Source organism: Musca domestica, unplaced genomic scaffold (genome assembly GCF_030504385.1).
Source record: "Musca domestica strain aabys unplaced genomic scaffold, Musca_domestica.polishedcontigs.V.1.1 25, whole genome shotgun sequence".
NCBI lineage: Eukaryota > Metazoa > Arthropoda > Insecta > Diptera > Muscidae > Musca > Musca domestica.
Genome location: NW_026712277.1, coordinates 9,097,301 through 9,112,909, shown reverse-complemented (window position 1 = coordinate 9,112,909; position 15,609 = coordinate 9,097,301). Strand labels below are relative to the sequence as shown.

Here is a 15,609-nt window from a genome sequence, read left to right as displayed (position 1 = left end):
GTAGATACGGATCTTGCGTATTATGGTAACACGGCCGTACGCATTAAGTAGGTTGTTAGAAATGGTCGCAATCTACAAACAAACGCCATTCCTTGCGACAATACATATCGTTCTCTTTTAAACTTGCCTCTTGCATTTATTCCGGTAATTTTTTCTGCAACTTTTGCAACGATTTTTCTTTTATAATACAAAAAAAAAACAAAATTAACAGATTCTGGAACATAGCTTATTTCTGTGATTGATTTGTACAGGCATTTCGTCCAAAAATATCGATAGAACAAACCAGCAATCGATACTCCTTTTAAAACTACTATCGATTTTGCCATCGATTGTTTGCCAGCTCTTGTGTGAGGAGGTGTCAAAAAGCAGCGTCACAAAAAAAAGACGAGGGCTTCATTCAAGATATTTGCCTGGAAAATAGGTAAAAATCCATATATTGGACTATTCTCGAAGCGTTGTTGTAAATTTAATCACTTTTACTAGGAAAAGAAACAAACAGAGGTAAGAAAAGTTAATAAAATGTGCATCCTAACTATATTCGTATGGTTTTAATGAGGAAAAAATGTGAGCATTTTGCTGGTATTATTCCGACTGTATTTGATGCCCGTAGGTACAGATAAAATCAATGGGCAAATGTTCATGTTGCGCCTAAATTATCTTTTGCGTTTTGCCTCTAATTGAACCTATTTAAAGTTAATTATTCAGTTTAATATGGATAGTTTTTAGCATTTTATTTGTGCTTTATAAATTTGAGGTTATGTCAAATTTACTTTTGAATGGAAAGGTGACTTTCACCTTATTGTCGTGGCAATGTACTGTAACATTCCAAAAAAGATAAGAGACTGCCGGCATATTGTGTTACAGCGATTTGGATTTTTTCGAATTTTTATTTCAGTTTTACTAAAAATATTTATTTGAAACCTTTTGCAGACCATGGCCGACTCGGATGATGAGTACGATCGCAAGCGCCGTGACAAATTCCGTGGAGAACGTAGCTCGGGCGACAGTTACCGTTCCGAGAGACGTGATGATCGAAGAACTGGTGCTGGCAGTGCAGGTGGCGGACGTGATGATTGGCCAGAACGGTAAGTTGACATTCGAGAAACTGAAATTTTCTGTGTACGAACCATTTTTATGCTCATAATTAGAGGTAATCCATTTAGAGGAGGAGCTAGTGGTCGACCAAGACCCGACTACCGCGACTATCGTGGGGCAAGAGATCGTTATTCTCCTGACAGAGAAATGCCACCGGCAAAACGCATGCGACCCGGTTGGGGCGATGATCTGAGGGCTAATCACAGATATGGCCGTAAGTTGTTTGAACCGCGACATATTATTTTCATATCTCATCATGTTCCTCCATACAGCATATGATCCATATTTACTGCATGCTTGGAATGAACACTACGCTGCTCACAGTTTACACAGTGCTTATGGCGCTGGCCTATCTCATGGCGCCCATCCACGAGAGTCTGCTGCTAACAGTGATATGCAAACACAGCCCGCCATGATGACTCTGAAACAATTTTTAGACACACAAGACGATGGCATCTCTGATACCGAAGTCCTGCGTAAATACAATGAATACAAATTGGAATTCAAGCGGCAGCAATTGAATGAATTCTTTGTAGCCCATAAAGACGAGGAATGGTAAGTGGTGCAATAAGACCGAAGAAGAAGCTGGATCTTGTGATTTCAGTTTCTAATAGGTATCTACAAAATTTCCAAATCTACACTTTATTTGTTTAACGTTTATATCACCATCAAATGTGCCACTGTATGTTTACATAAGTTTTTCTCTACAGCTATTTTAAACAAGGCATCCTTATGGGAGCCAACACGCCAACAGCCTTAGTAACTGTAGGACGATAAGTGCACAGCCAAAAAAAAACTCCATAGGGAGTTGTGTTGTGTGCCCTGAATATGCCTAGATTTCTCCTACTACCACTACTACTTCTTCTTCTGAATGAAGCATGATCATTTGATTTTCGATACGATTTGATTTAATTGTTTTGCACTTGGCGAGCAATGCCATAGTGTGTTTAAATAGCCTTTTAAAATCGCGTTTATATTTAAATCGTTTTTTGAAATCTATCGTTATAAGAACGCCAGCAAAGCCATGATCTTTAAATCATAGCTAGCTGAAAGGTAAGATTTCACAAACACTATCTTTTTAAAATAATGTTGTATACATAGCGAATTTGAGCAACAACAATGCCCTGCCAAGCACAAAGGGTCAATAGGTCCCAAAAATCTTGCGGAGTGACAAATCAGATGAGAAGAGATTTACATGGACACACTTCAAACATTCCTATGGAAATTTATTTGAAAACTTCCATTTCTTTTGTTATACTAATTTTTGTTTTTCCAATTTCCATCTATTTTTTTTAATAGGTTCAAGAATAAATATCACCCAGTGGATAGCGTTAAACGCAAAGATGAACAATTAAATTTCCTAAAGGTACATATTTATCGTCTATCATTTAAATATTGATAAAAATGTTAATTTTTGGCTTTTCTTGGGTTTCCAGAAACGTGTAGAAGTCTTCGAGGAGTTACTACAGAACGGTATGATTCAAAGCGTTACCGTAGATACCAATCAAACAGACCCTCTTTTGCGGGTTTTGGACACTGTCGTTATAAAATTGGAAGGCGGCACCGATGAAGATCTTAAAATCTTAGACGAAAAGCCTAAGAGGCCTCTTATCCTGAACGGATATTGACAAGAAGGGAGATGATGATGATGTTATTATCACCTCGGTTGAAAAGAAGGATGACGATGAACCCAAGTGTGTCTCCCCAAGGTCACAAGACGCCATAGTGGCTCCGACAATGAGGAAAATTGGGACGATGATTCAAAATCAAAGAAAGGCGAAAAGAAGAAAAAGTCTCTAAAAAGAAAACGCACAAGTTCAGATTCTTCTTCATCCTCATCCTCCGATTCAGATTCTTCGAGTTCTTCCTCCAGCAGTGAGGATGAAGCTGATGACAAGGTTAAAAGTAAATATGATTTAGATGATGTCAAGGAAGATACTAAAGAAGAAGAGGAAGAAGAAAACAAGGAGAAGAATGCAGAAGAACCTGAAAAGGTCAAGTCAGCCGATGAGGAGACTGAAAAGAAAGCAGACAGCGACAATGAAGAGAAAAAACTTGTCGAAAATGGCAGTGAAGAGAAGGAAGATCTTAAAGAAGAAACCGAAACAAAATCCAATGGCAATGATGCTGATGGAGATGCTAAAATGGAGGAGGGGGAAGAGAACAAGAAGGAAGAAGAGACAGAACAGAAGCCTGATGTTAAAAATGACGAGGAGGATGAAAAGAAAGAGGCCGTCGAGACTGAAACCTCAGCGGAAGATAAAAAAAGCCATAGATGACGAACAGCCAGAGACAATTGACTTGGACAAAGTCAAAGACGGTCCTCAGCCACGTGCTTTACATCGCACCTCATCGATATTTTTGCGTAACTTGGCTCCCTCTATTACTAAAAGTGAAATCGAGGCTGTTTGTCAGAAATTCGATGGCTTCCTCAGAGTAGCTATTGCCGATCCCTTGGTGGAACGCCGTTGGTATCGTCGTGGTTGGGTCACATTCAAACGCGATGTAAACATTAAGGAGATCTGTTGGAATTTGAATAACACACGTCTACGAGACTGTGAAATGGGCGCAATTGTCAATAGAGACCTCAGTCGCCGGGTGAGGCCTGTGAATGGCATGACTGCCCATAAAACTGTTGTGAGGGCCGACATTAAGTTGTGTGCAAAAATTGCCATGAATTTGGATGAGAAGTTTAGACTTTGGGTAAGGGAAAATAGTACTATATTTGTGTGGTGTTTTTGAGAATATAATTTTGATTACATCTTTTAGCAATCGTCCAATGCCGAAAGCAAGGGCGAAGGTGGTAGTGGTGAAAATAATAGTACTGCTGAGAACACAACAGATGTTCACAATACATCCAACTCTTCAACGTATGGCTTCAAAACCAACAATCCAGTTTTGCAGAACATTACCGATTTCCTTATTGAGGAAGCCTCTGCCGAAGAGGAAGAACTCCTTGGCATTTCCGGAGAAAACAAGGAGAGCGAAGGCGAAGCCATTGAACGGGATCCTCAATTGATTTCTGTTCTCGATAATCTGATTTTGTATTTGAGAATTGTGCACTCGGTGGATTTCTATAACCACTGTGAATACCCCTATGAAGATGAAATGCCCAATCGTTGCGGCATTATTCATGCACGAGGACCCCCGCCGTCAAAAGTCTCGCAAAATGACATTCAAGATTATATTAAGAATTTCGAAAACAAAATGCAAACATTCTTGGCCAAGACAACGACAATCGAGGAGGAGGAACTGAAAAACCTGGGAGCAAAGGATGCTGAAAATGAAGTGGAGAAATTCATACAGGCCAACACCCAAGAATTGGCCAAAGACAAATGGTTGTGTCCGTTGTCGGGCAAGAAATTCAAAGGTCCCGAGTTTATACGCAAGCACATTTTCAACAAACATGGCGAGAAGGTGGAGGAAGTACGCAAGGAGGTGGAATTCTTTAATAACTACTTGAAGGATCCCAAGAGGCCGCAATTACCAGAACATCCTGGTAACAATAAGAGGACCACCTCAGAATCCAGTGGAGGTTACAGAGCCCCTGTATATCCACCAGCTGCTTATGCACCACCCTATGCGGCATATGCGCCGCCGCTTATGATTCCAGGACGTGGAGGTCGTGGTTTTGGTGGTCCCGGACGAAGGTATATATAGCAAAGTTCTGTTAGTTCTAAATAAATATAAATAATTCCCATAGCTTAGTTTGTTATTGTAATGCAGTTGCTTTGTTTTGATATTTAACTCTCAGTTTTCCGATACTACTACTACTACTAGAATTTTGGTTGAAGTCTTTTTACTATTATTTTTTTACTCTACTTTACAACTATCTTTTGTGTGTGAACTTCTTTTACAGAGACTTGCCCATAGAACATCAACGTCGTATTATTGGTTATCACGATTTGGATGCTCCGGCCAATTTCGATATGTTTGATTAGACAACAACAAGAACATGAACATAAACATGAACCGTTATAACAACACCGACAACGACGAAATGACCATGACCAGTTTGTTGTTGTAATCGATGATTGATGTTAAGGCTAAAAGTTGTCGTCCTCCTCTCTTTTTGTTTTCTATTTAGACAAAAAAAAAAAACAAAATGTACGACCCAATGCGCCTACTATTCTAAACTTTGCAGTGTCTGTCTGTCTGTTTGTCTCACTACGTCATTGTTTTGTTCTTTTACTTTAGTTTAGTTAATTTGATTTATTTTATATGTTTTGTGTTGTTTTTCTTTTTTATTATAAACATTCGCATTTGAAATGGCAAGCGAAAGAGAAGAAATACATACCATCTAATTTAAAATTTACCTTTAGCTAATTATTTTATAAACGTATATGACCCCCCCCCCCCCAGTCCCCTGATTCTTTTCACTTGGCATATGTTAGTGATTTGAAGATTTTGTTTTGGAAAATATTAGTTGAACATTGAACTAACCATATTAGCAATATATACATACATATAAACATACTATTAAACTAAACCATATTTTGTTATTGAACTTTTGCATATTTTTTTTTTCTTCTTCCACAACATCTTTTGTTTGCTTGCAGACCTGGTCAAGAGTTTCGTCAAATAATACAGTATCGTGACTTGGATGCTCCACAAGATCCCATTGATATGTTCAATTAGAAAAAACAGAAAGAAAAAAAAAGAAAAGAAATACTAAAATAAACATAAGCGCTACAAAATACGTATTTTACTTAATCTTAATATCATAGTCTCTTCCTACCTCCCTCCCACCACTGCCCCTCAGCAAACAGCAAAATGACAGCAAGCATAATGTATGCTGCCCTACTCTGCTTCTGTATTTAGTTCAGTTCATTTCGGTGCGGTTGGTTCCTTCTTTCCTCGATCGATCAACTTAGTTTAGATTATAATCTATTCTATGATGTACGACTGTGTGTGTGTGCGAGCGTGTGAACGTACGTGTTAATAGCAAAAAAAAAAAAGATGACGACGGAGAAGAAGCTGCTAGATATTCTACAAAGCCAAAAACAAAAAGAACAATAAAAGCAGGCAGGCAAGCAATTAAACCATCTATCCCCATTTGCTGGTGGCAAACAAGAGGGAATATTATCACCACCTAGGCAAGCAATACAAACCAACTCACACACACGCGCGCACACCCCACTTGCCTGTCTACCACATTTTATAATTAATAAACGTACATTGCTCTATGTAATTTCTATTTGTCAGTAACGGTATAATGTAGTTTTTATTTTTAAAAATCTTGTATTTTATATTGTTATAACAAACGAAACAAAAACAAATCTTCATTATTATTATCAGCATCATCATCATAATTATTTTCTTTTATAATAGTAATAGAATATTATTATAAATATAAATATATAAACCTATATTATTATAATTATTTAATAATAAATAGAAGTTCTCAACCCAAAACAAAAAAACCAGCTGTCGCAGCCGCTTTAACACTCTTTACTCTTCCACCACAACCTTCTCTCAACAGCAGGGGCAAGCGTGTGATTTTGTTTTTTTTTTTTTTTTTCGTGGTTTGGTTCTCTTTCAGGAGCACATATTTTCCATATAAAATTTGACATTCTTCATTGCCCTCAGTATGTGGTCGTTCAGTTTATTGCCCGCCACACCATCGAGTTCTTTTTCCAACACCTCTTCGGCCTTCTCCAGCGATTCTTTGGCATTGGTGAACAGTTCCAATGCTTGGATTTTATCATCGTCTAGCATACGTCGACCTTGTTCCATGTAGACGGTATGCATTTCATGAAATATAATGGCCACATAGATGGACAGACGTATTGTGGCCGGATCAAGCTTCTGACAGATGTCATATAAATCTTCACACATTTTCAATTTCTTTTGCAATTGGCTGCTGGACATCTGCTCCGATTTGTAACCCATTTCGTTGCCATACAGCTGGATGAGACAATGTTTTAAGCTGAACATGTGATAATGATTCGGATGCAAAAATGTACCCAATTTCTCAATGAGACTCTCGACTTGTTTGACTGTGGGACGACGGGCCATCAGGGTTTTCACCTCCTCCGTCATTTGTGTTAGAAGATAACCAACCTGTTGATGGTTTTGGAAAGAAAAAGAGGGAAGGAGGATTTGAATTAAAGTACAGATATCATCAATGCTAATAAAGTTGAATTCCCAGATGATCCAATGTATCCGACCGGCATTTAACACCCTCCCTTGGTGAAAAGTTTCTATCTTTCACTAACAACTATAAATCATAAGGGAGAAAGCAAGGAAGGGGATAACATAGCTTTCGTATGACAATTCGAAAGTAAACACGAAAGAAAAACACCCATTCCTTGGTAGACGATATTTGAGTCTGTTGGTAGAAAATGGGGGAAATGTACATCTTTAACCCGGCCATCTTCCACAAATTGTATAACTACTCATGGATCCCTTTAATTCCTATTGGGCACGGATCGACAGCGATGTGCAGCACATCTGCACAGGACCACATGACACGCTGCACCTTTTTCGCTGTCCAGACAACTCCAGTCTCGGTGTGGACCAAACCCGTACAGGTTGCATCCTTTTTGAGACTGAACTTAGAGGCAGAAACCGATTGAGAAGGCAGTATAAGCTGCTACAACAACAACTACTCATTAATGCCATTGCAGCTTAACCTGAGTTTTATGTCAATACTGTTTTTGGGGAGAATAAATGTTTGGATTTTGGAATGAAAAAAAAAGTTTTCGTATTGAAGTCCTGAAATTTTGAATAAACCTCAAACTTCCATTAATTTTTAAATTAAAGTGTCGCAAGAGAAGTGCCAGATAAAGAAAACAATGTGCTGCATTTTTTGTACTGAATCTAAAGTTTCAAAAATCTGCCCTAAGTCGTAAGGATAGTATCAATCGGCCATGAAACACTTGGCCCTGCATCAAAGTTCCTTAATTTTTACTCTCCTACCCATCATCGATTCTGAATTGGCTAACTGATCTCTTTTAAAAAGCCTTCCCTAGAGCACAATTTTATTATCCCAACTCACCTGTTCACCATTGACCACCATGGGACATTTATTGCATATCCAATCGGTTTTCTTATCCAATGGATCCTTGGGCAACTGAATGCCACCATCACATTTTGTATTCACATCACCGGCACACTTTAGGGCACTGAAATAGCTACCCAATTCCGTGGGATCTGTACAACGTTCACAATGACACTTGAAATGTTTCGTGATCTGCAAGTGTTCCAGCCTCATTTGGGTGGCCCACAACATATTGGTGTACATAATTTTGATGTGCTCCCCCTCTTTGATGTCTCGTCCCGCAATAACGGAAATACTACAGCCATCACATTCATTAAATTGGAAATAACTGTTGGGCATGCACGAATGTTCCATCATGCAGGCGGTAAAGAAGACCCCACTCAGATCCAGACCCGTTGAAAGGCTAATGACCATATAATTGGTTTCTATGATGCCACAGATGCGACGCAGGATTTTTGCATCGTATTGCTCGAGTAGCTTTTCTTTGGCCGTTTCCTCCCTCTTTTTGAGCGGTTCCAAAAAGTTCTTCATCAAATATGTGACGACACGCTTTTCGGCATCTCTAGAAGAACGAAAGAACAGAAAAAATAACAAAAAGAGCACACAGACGTGCAGGCGGCACACACATCATCCATTGTGACGCATATATGTATGTAGCCAGCCACCAGTTAGCTACAGTGCCAACGTTTTACTTATGTCATGTTTTCAATAATACATACTCTTGCAGCTCTGATCCTTCGCGGTCCTCTTCATGGCTCTGCATCTTCATTAGCTTCTTCCACTTTTTGGGATTTTGCTTTTGCAACAGCAGACATTTCAATACCAGCAGAGCATCCGGCCTGTAGTAGTCGGTCATGGCTTTGATGTCACTTGTTGTTTTTGGTCCAGGGCCCAATCTTAAGATCTCACAATCTATGCCATGGCTATTGGGATTTTCAATATCTTCACAATGGGGTGAGCAACAAGGCCACTGGCACCTGAGAGTGGGAATGGAGTTGTTTGTGTTGTTGTGAGAGCGCTTTTGAGATGATTCCAAATTATATAACTTACTTGGTGCAGCTGAAACCACCAATGCGACAGGGTGTATAACAACCCACACAGGGCATAACGGGCACCTCTTGTTCTCGCTCCGAAACAAACCACTTGGGCCCCACCACCAATGGCTTCTCCTCGAAGATAACATTGCCGGCTTGTATGTCGCGCGTAACCAAAAGGTGGCGACCCAAAATTGCGTCATTTTCAATTCTATACGAGCTTTCGCATTCTACTTTGTGTTCCTGCCAATGTTCACGCTGATGATCTTTGCCACAATACTTAACACTTTTGCATGCCGAGCAAGTCAAAGTGGCTGGCACCTGACACACGGCACAACGATCGGATTTATCACTGCCGGCGGAAGACATTTCGCTGATTGTTATTGTTGTTGAAGTAAGGAATCGAAAAGGATTTCCCTTTCACCAGTGTTCGCTTGTTTATTTGCTATTGGATTTATTTATTTATTTGTTAGTTAGTTATCATCGATTCAATAATTCATTAACTTTAGTACTTGCACCGCAGCGGTGGAAACTGAAGAAAAGATGCTGGCGTCGCGTACGTCTTTTTCTGATGGCGATGTTCGGGTTCTATTCACTTTAGTTTTTATATGCTGAGAAGGAATATATATTTTTAGACCATTCAACAGATGATATATACGCACACTTGCGATCCTAACCGTTTAATAAATTCAAATGAAATTCGTTTGAAGATCATCACACACTCCTACAGAGAACAAGCAACACCACAAGTCTTTCGTTCGTTCATTTCGTTTGGCTGTCGCGGATGTTGTTGTTTATGGGCCGGTGCAGGAGGCATGCGCCATGAGATGCCTGAATGTTGCTCTTTCGCAAAGTGTTGTTATGGGTGGTGCGTATGTGTGTGTCGCATGTCAAGTTTGTTGGCCAGCACCACCATCCATAGGTGAGTAAAAAGTGGAGGGGCATAAAATGGTCTTAAAAACATCAAGACTAGAAAAACAAACATAATTGCTAACAACAAAAGGTGGACCAAAGAAAAGGGGAATGGGTTCCAAGATTTCAGAAAATAATGAGTTCCAAAGCTAGTCCCAAAATAAGATCAAAGGGACTCAGGGCGTTAACGATCATCACTTAAAAATGTTAATTAAGTAGTTGGCCTACCGACATTACAATAAATTTCCATTTATTTAAATATATAACAATTTCAACACCTTTAATTCTTAAAATCTAAATTATGAGCCCGTGTGCACTCGTTATTGTCCCCTACTGTATATACAGATATTCAATTAACCTACACAGCCTCAAAACAACTACTTATGGTGATGATGATGACGATCCATCAAAAAATCACACCTCATTAATTCCGTAATTCAATGCGATCTTGCTTCAACAAGTAAGGATGTGCCTCTAGAATCTCTTTTTGCTCTCGCATATTACGCACAACACCCGGCAAATTCCAGGCATGTCGCAACAAAGCTCCTTCGACTGAAAATTTCCCATGGCGGATGCATCGTAACGCTGTACAATGGGCCACGGTACGCAGTTCAATACCAATTTCATGGACAAGTGTGGCTAAATAACTTTCCGATTCATTAATGGCATGAATTTCCAATGTAAAATGAGGTTTTTGGAAATCAATTAATTTAATGCCATAGATGATGGGCTGGCTGTTGTTGGCAGGTCGTATTAGGCCCTTGCAGGCAATTTCATAGGCTGCCTGGGACTGCATATCCACGCCACACAATTCGAACATTTTGCGTTGATGTGAGGCTTGCAGGGAAGAGACTAAGGCACTTAGGCGGTCTGGATGGACATGGCGGTAGTTAGCCTTCAGCGTTGTGTGCGAATCTGGCAAATGTGTTTCAGTGGCCTTGCCCAATTGGCCGGTGACATGGTAGGCTCGTATGGGGCGATTGCGTTGTATTCTCATTGATTGTTTGAGGCCTTTGTTAATACCAAATACTAAGGGAAGATACATAATTTTGAGTATTACGGATCACAATAATTCCAAGCTACTTACACAAAACTCCGCTTGTGTGGACACCCAAACTGGCAACTGTTGCACAACGTATGTCCTCCATCTGATAACGTGGCCCCGTGCTAAGAACATGTTCAGCTAGATTTAATGAGTTCACCTTCCTAAGTAAAGGGTCTGCAGCACCGCCTGGTTCCAATAGAGGTATTTGATGGGCTTCGGGTTCGTTATTAGCCTTCAAGGCATTTAAGTCTGAAAGAGTTAGGAAAATATTAAAATTGGTGGCTTCGGTTAAGATTAATAGTTTGCCAGCAAACCTTCACAAATGTTATGTAAAATAGCTGCACGAACATGCTTGATTTTCATGCCAGCCGGTTTATAGACATTTAGGATCCCATTGAGATTTCGAAAAACCAAAGAGGCATCTCGCACCTTTTGTAAAGCCATTTCGGGTCTCGGACGGGCAACGAATTATCAACTCCACAAAGGCAGCAGTATTTGTATTGTTATATTAATTGTTATTGTTATATTAACTATTCTGCACACATAAAATACATTTAGTTCTTTATATAAATTATTAGTTTTTATTTCAGATATTAAAGAAATAGTTTCTCAAAATGTTTAGACTACAAAAATATATAAGTAATCATATATATCATTATATCGTTTTTGATGAATAAAAAAAGAGTTTCCCGGAATCAGGGTATAAATACCACCTACCTCTGGGAAAAATTTCGAAAAAATCTAAGGAGACAGGAAGACAATTTGGCGAAAATGCAATGTATGCCGATTAGGCAATGAGACTGATATTGCAGTTTAAAAAATCCGGTATTATTTAAATTATTCTACACAAATCTCACAATATTTTCTGCCTACAATCATTTAAGTAATTTATTTAATAATTTATATCAACATTTGTTTTTTTTCGACTTTAGCCTTTTTGCTTGGAGTAAAAATTATGTTTTGTTATGCCGACGGAATATTAGTTAGCCATTTAGTTAATATATTTTTTATATTTTTAACCTTCTGAAATGTTTGTAAAGAAAGGAGAAATGACGTGCAGCCATCTGATTTTGTGTACCATATGTATAGACGTACTTTTCGTTGACTTGACTTTTGTGCTGTCATTCCAATCACAATAATGCATAATCAGCTGTCTTGGAAGGGGTATACTTAGGCCATGCCATGGCAGAAGAATACAGGTAGATGCATCAACGCTTGGGAGCATTGATATGTCAAAAAAATTTAAATGTTTTTTCAAATATAAGTAGATTTTTATATGTTTCCTTATACTACGTCATTCCATAAACAGTTTGTTTTCGCCAGTGCCTCTTTTGCGATAACAGGAGCGTGTTATCAGTTTTCGTGATTAGCAGAAAAGGGTTATCAATTCACCCATCATATTCGTGACTTTTTCTCTTGAATTCCGTTTTGCATTCATATTCACAGCTGTGAATTGGTATCTCTGTTTAAGAGAGCCACACTGTTGAATACTCTCTTTGAAAGGCACGTGGAAGCATTCTCTGTTTATTTCTTATTTGCTGGCCAAGGCACAAGACATTCTTCCGAAATGAAGTGGACCACAGCCAATTTGAAAAGTCCAAATTACACCGAAAACCATGAAATTTATGTGGGGACCAAAACGGGGACCTTCAAAAGTAAGTAAACATCAAATTTCTCTCAAGCTGTTCGTAAAAAACTCACTTTATTTCAGAGTTACTGCCTGCGTATGAAGACAAGCCCTTCAAGCAGTCCAACTTACAAGATCTCAACGAATTGGACAAAGATTCGCATATAACCAGCTTAAGTTTTGCGAATGCCAATAAATCAGAGATACTTATTGGTCGGGGGAAGTCCACGGCGCAGGTGCACTCGGTACGTACCGGTCATACACAATACACCATTGATTTCGAGGAGTCTCCCATTGTGGGCTTGGCGCGTTATGATAACTGTGTTGTTGCTGGCTTCGGTAATGGACACATACGCAGTGTGGCCATAAACGATGATGGTGACATTGATGAAGAACAACCCAAACTGCTGTTGGACAAAGTGGGTGATGATATGTCACGTTTAAGACAGTGTCCCAGCGATCGCAACATAGTTGCTGTCGGTGGCAAGGGCAGACAAAACAATCTGAAGATTTTCGATATGGCTGCCGGGGGAAAGCAGCTTTTTACATCAAAGAATTTACCCAATGATTACTTGCAACTTGAGGTGCCAATATGGGATTGTGATGTGGGATTCTTTGATTCTCCGCATACATTGGCAACATGCTCGCGTTATGGCTATGTACGTTTGTATGATACAAGAAAACAAAGACGCCCAGTTCAGTGCTATGCCACGGAAGATCAAATGAGCTTCACCACCTTGGCAGCAAATGGAAATTACATTTACACCGGTACCACAATGGGGGCATTGAAGGTAGGTTTAGATGTCCATGGTTACTTTTGCAATGATGGTAATGAATTGTTTTTTTGTAGGCTTTTGACATCAGACGCATGAAGACCTTTGTCCATACCTATAAAGGTTTTACGGGAGGCATTAGTGACTTGCATTTGGATGCTTCGGGTAAATACTTGGCTTCTGCCTGTTTGGATCGTTATGTGCGTGTACACAATGTGGACTCCTGTGTTATGTTGTATCAGTGCTATGTTAAGTCTAAAGCAACCCGGGTACTTCTACGTGAATCCATGGAAAATCCAAATGCCGCGGAAGATGGCGAAGAGATAGAAGGTGAAAACGGCGGCAAATCAAATGGTAAAAATAAAAAGAAAGCCAACAAAACTCAAGGAGGCAATGTATCCGAGGATGAAGAATATGAAAATATGTTTGATAATATGCAGACAATATGGTGAGTGGGAGGAAGGAGTTTAAATGGGGAACGAATCATCATTTGTTTTTAATTTTTTTTAGTGACAATGGAAACGACGCCCAAGACGATGAGGATAATAGTGACGACGACAATGGAGATGGTGCAGGAGACAGTAGCAATGAAGAAGAACCCGAAGAAAAACAGAAATCCTCCAAAGCTGGCTCAAAAAGAAAAGCCAAAGGAAATGCAATAAAGAACAAGAAGAAAAAGAATTAGACGCCTGGATAAACTGATGATACATTTAAGTTAATAAATAGTTGTAACATATTTTCAAGTCCCCTGTGTTATTGGGATTATCTTTCAAGATATGTGTAATTCCTCTGGTGGGGCCCAGTTGATTTTTGTATAAGCTAATGAAACTTAACATTTAAAATAAAAAAACTAATATCAAATATTTTAATAATCATTTAAAAGTGATATAGTCCCACTCGATGCGAGGAGAAAACGGCTTCAAGTATGACTAAAAATGTGAAAGAGCCACTTTATATATGACTACCATGAATTGTAAACTACCTTTCGTAGTTTTCCGTTTTCTGCTTTTTGGCTACGGAAAAGCTTCATACGAGAGATCTTTAATGTTTTATTTCCATGTAACAATATTTTCCTTTTTAAGATAATTTAATGGTTTACCTACAGTTTAACACACAGTTTGTTGAACATTATGTCCTTTTTCTCTACAAGTAATCAGTGTTTTCTTTCGTGTTCACAGAGTCCAAAAATGATTCCAGTGTGGCTTTAAAAATCACCTATCTGCTTTTTTATATTATGGTTAGCTTCAATTCTATTTCGATCATCTTTAAATACTCATTTCTCTTTCCTTTTCTTTGCAAAGAGGACCGGTTTAAATATAACTGACACCTAAAAGTATACTACAATTTACATTAACTTCTTTTACATCAAGCTTGTTTACTTTAATAGTTATTATTTGACCTTATTACATTGTATTCAATGTTGAAAGTGACATTTATTTTGATTTGCTTTGTCGTACAAAACCATTCCAATTACCAGAAACAACAACGAAAACAACATTAAACATAAATAGACAAATGGATGTGAATTTTATGTCTTACATCAATTAAAAACAAATCCACAATGGGGAGATGAAGATGGCTGGCAAACGTGTAGCTAACATAAGAAATGAGTATTTGGTAGTTTTGCTCTCCAGCAGCACACAAACCCACACACATCTGGTCACACACACACAGACTGACTGACTGACAACCGTCTCCTTGGGTCACGTGTGTGGTTAAAAGGACTTCCCGAGTTAATGTCTACATTCTGCAATTAGGCCTTTGATAAATACCTTTGACCATTTAGAACATATTCAGGATCATGGTTGTTGTTGGTGTTATTTTACCTAATGGTACTATTAGTGGTGTGTGAGTGTTTTCATAGTAGTAATAAGTATAATGAAAAACATAATGTTTCTTTGTGTTATGGCCAAGTTGAATAACATATTTTTCCCGTTGTTGTTGTTTTTGTTAATAACTGAAATGAGCCAAAACATAATTTGGCTTTAAGTGAGTATTAAATGTTATAAACTACTACAGCAAATGACTGGGTGTGGTCCCAGGCACATATATATTTATGCTCATGTGTTGTTTCCAACACCTCCTCTTCACACTTCACAGAATTCGACCACAGAGATTGT

The 15,609-nt window shown here is 38.7% G+C and overlaps 3 protein-coding genes and 1 pseudogene across 3 annotated transcripts; 2 read left to right on the top strand and 2 right to left on the bottom strand.

Annotated features, from left to right (window-relative positions):
- Positions 1–346: 346 nt before the first annotated feature.
- On the top strand, positions 347–5,760 carry LOC131802882 (serrate RNA effector molecule homolog; annotated as a pseudogene).
- An 834-nt stretch (positions 5,761–6,594) lies between these two features.
- LOC131802883 (SET domain-containing protein SmydA-8-like) lies at positions 6,595–10,022 on the bottom strand. Its single transcript, XM_059123610.1, has 5 exons — positions 9,645–10,022; positions 9,149–9,577; positions 8,818–9,075; positions 8,096–8,660; positions 6,595–7,158 (listed from the first exon to the last, which is right to left on the bottom strand). Exons 2-5 carry the CDS (start codon positions 9,499–9,501, stop codon positions 6,634–6,636), a joined length of 1,701 nt encoding a protein of 566 aa, XP_058979593.1. The 5' UTR covers positions 9,502–9,577; positions 9,645–10,022; the 3' UTR covers positions 6,595–6,633.
- A 255-nt stretch (positions 10,023–10,277) lies between these two features.
- On the bottom strand, positions 10,278–11,629 carry LOC131802887 (pseudouridylate synthase TRUB2, mitochondrial-like). Its single transcript, XM_059123614.1, has 3 exons — positions 11,404–11,629; positions 11,132–11,338; positions 10,278–11,073 (listed from the first exon to the last, which is right to left on the bottom strand). Exons 1-3 carry the CDS (start codon positions 11,531–11,533, stop codon positions 10,469–10,471), a joined length of 942 nt encoding a protein of 313 aa, XP_058979597.1. The 5' UTR covers positions 11,534–11,629; the 3' UTR covers positions 10,278–10,468.
- A 922-nt stretch (positions 11,630–12,551) lies between these two features.
- On the top strand, positions 12,552–14,225 carry LOC131802885 (WD repeat-containing protein 74-like). The gene is made up of 4 exons (XM_059123612.1): positions 12,552–12,744; positions 12,801–13,507; positions 13,567–13,937; positions 14,000–14,225. The coding sequence occupies exons 1-4, from the start codon at positions 12,657–12,659 to the stop codon at positions 14,172–14,174; spliced, it is 1,341 nt and encodes a 446-aa protein (XP_058979595.1). The 5' UTR covers positions 12,552–12,656; the 3' UTR covers positions 14,175–14,225.
- The last annotated feature ends 1,384 nt before the right edge of the window (positions 14,226–15,609 follow it).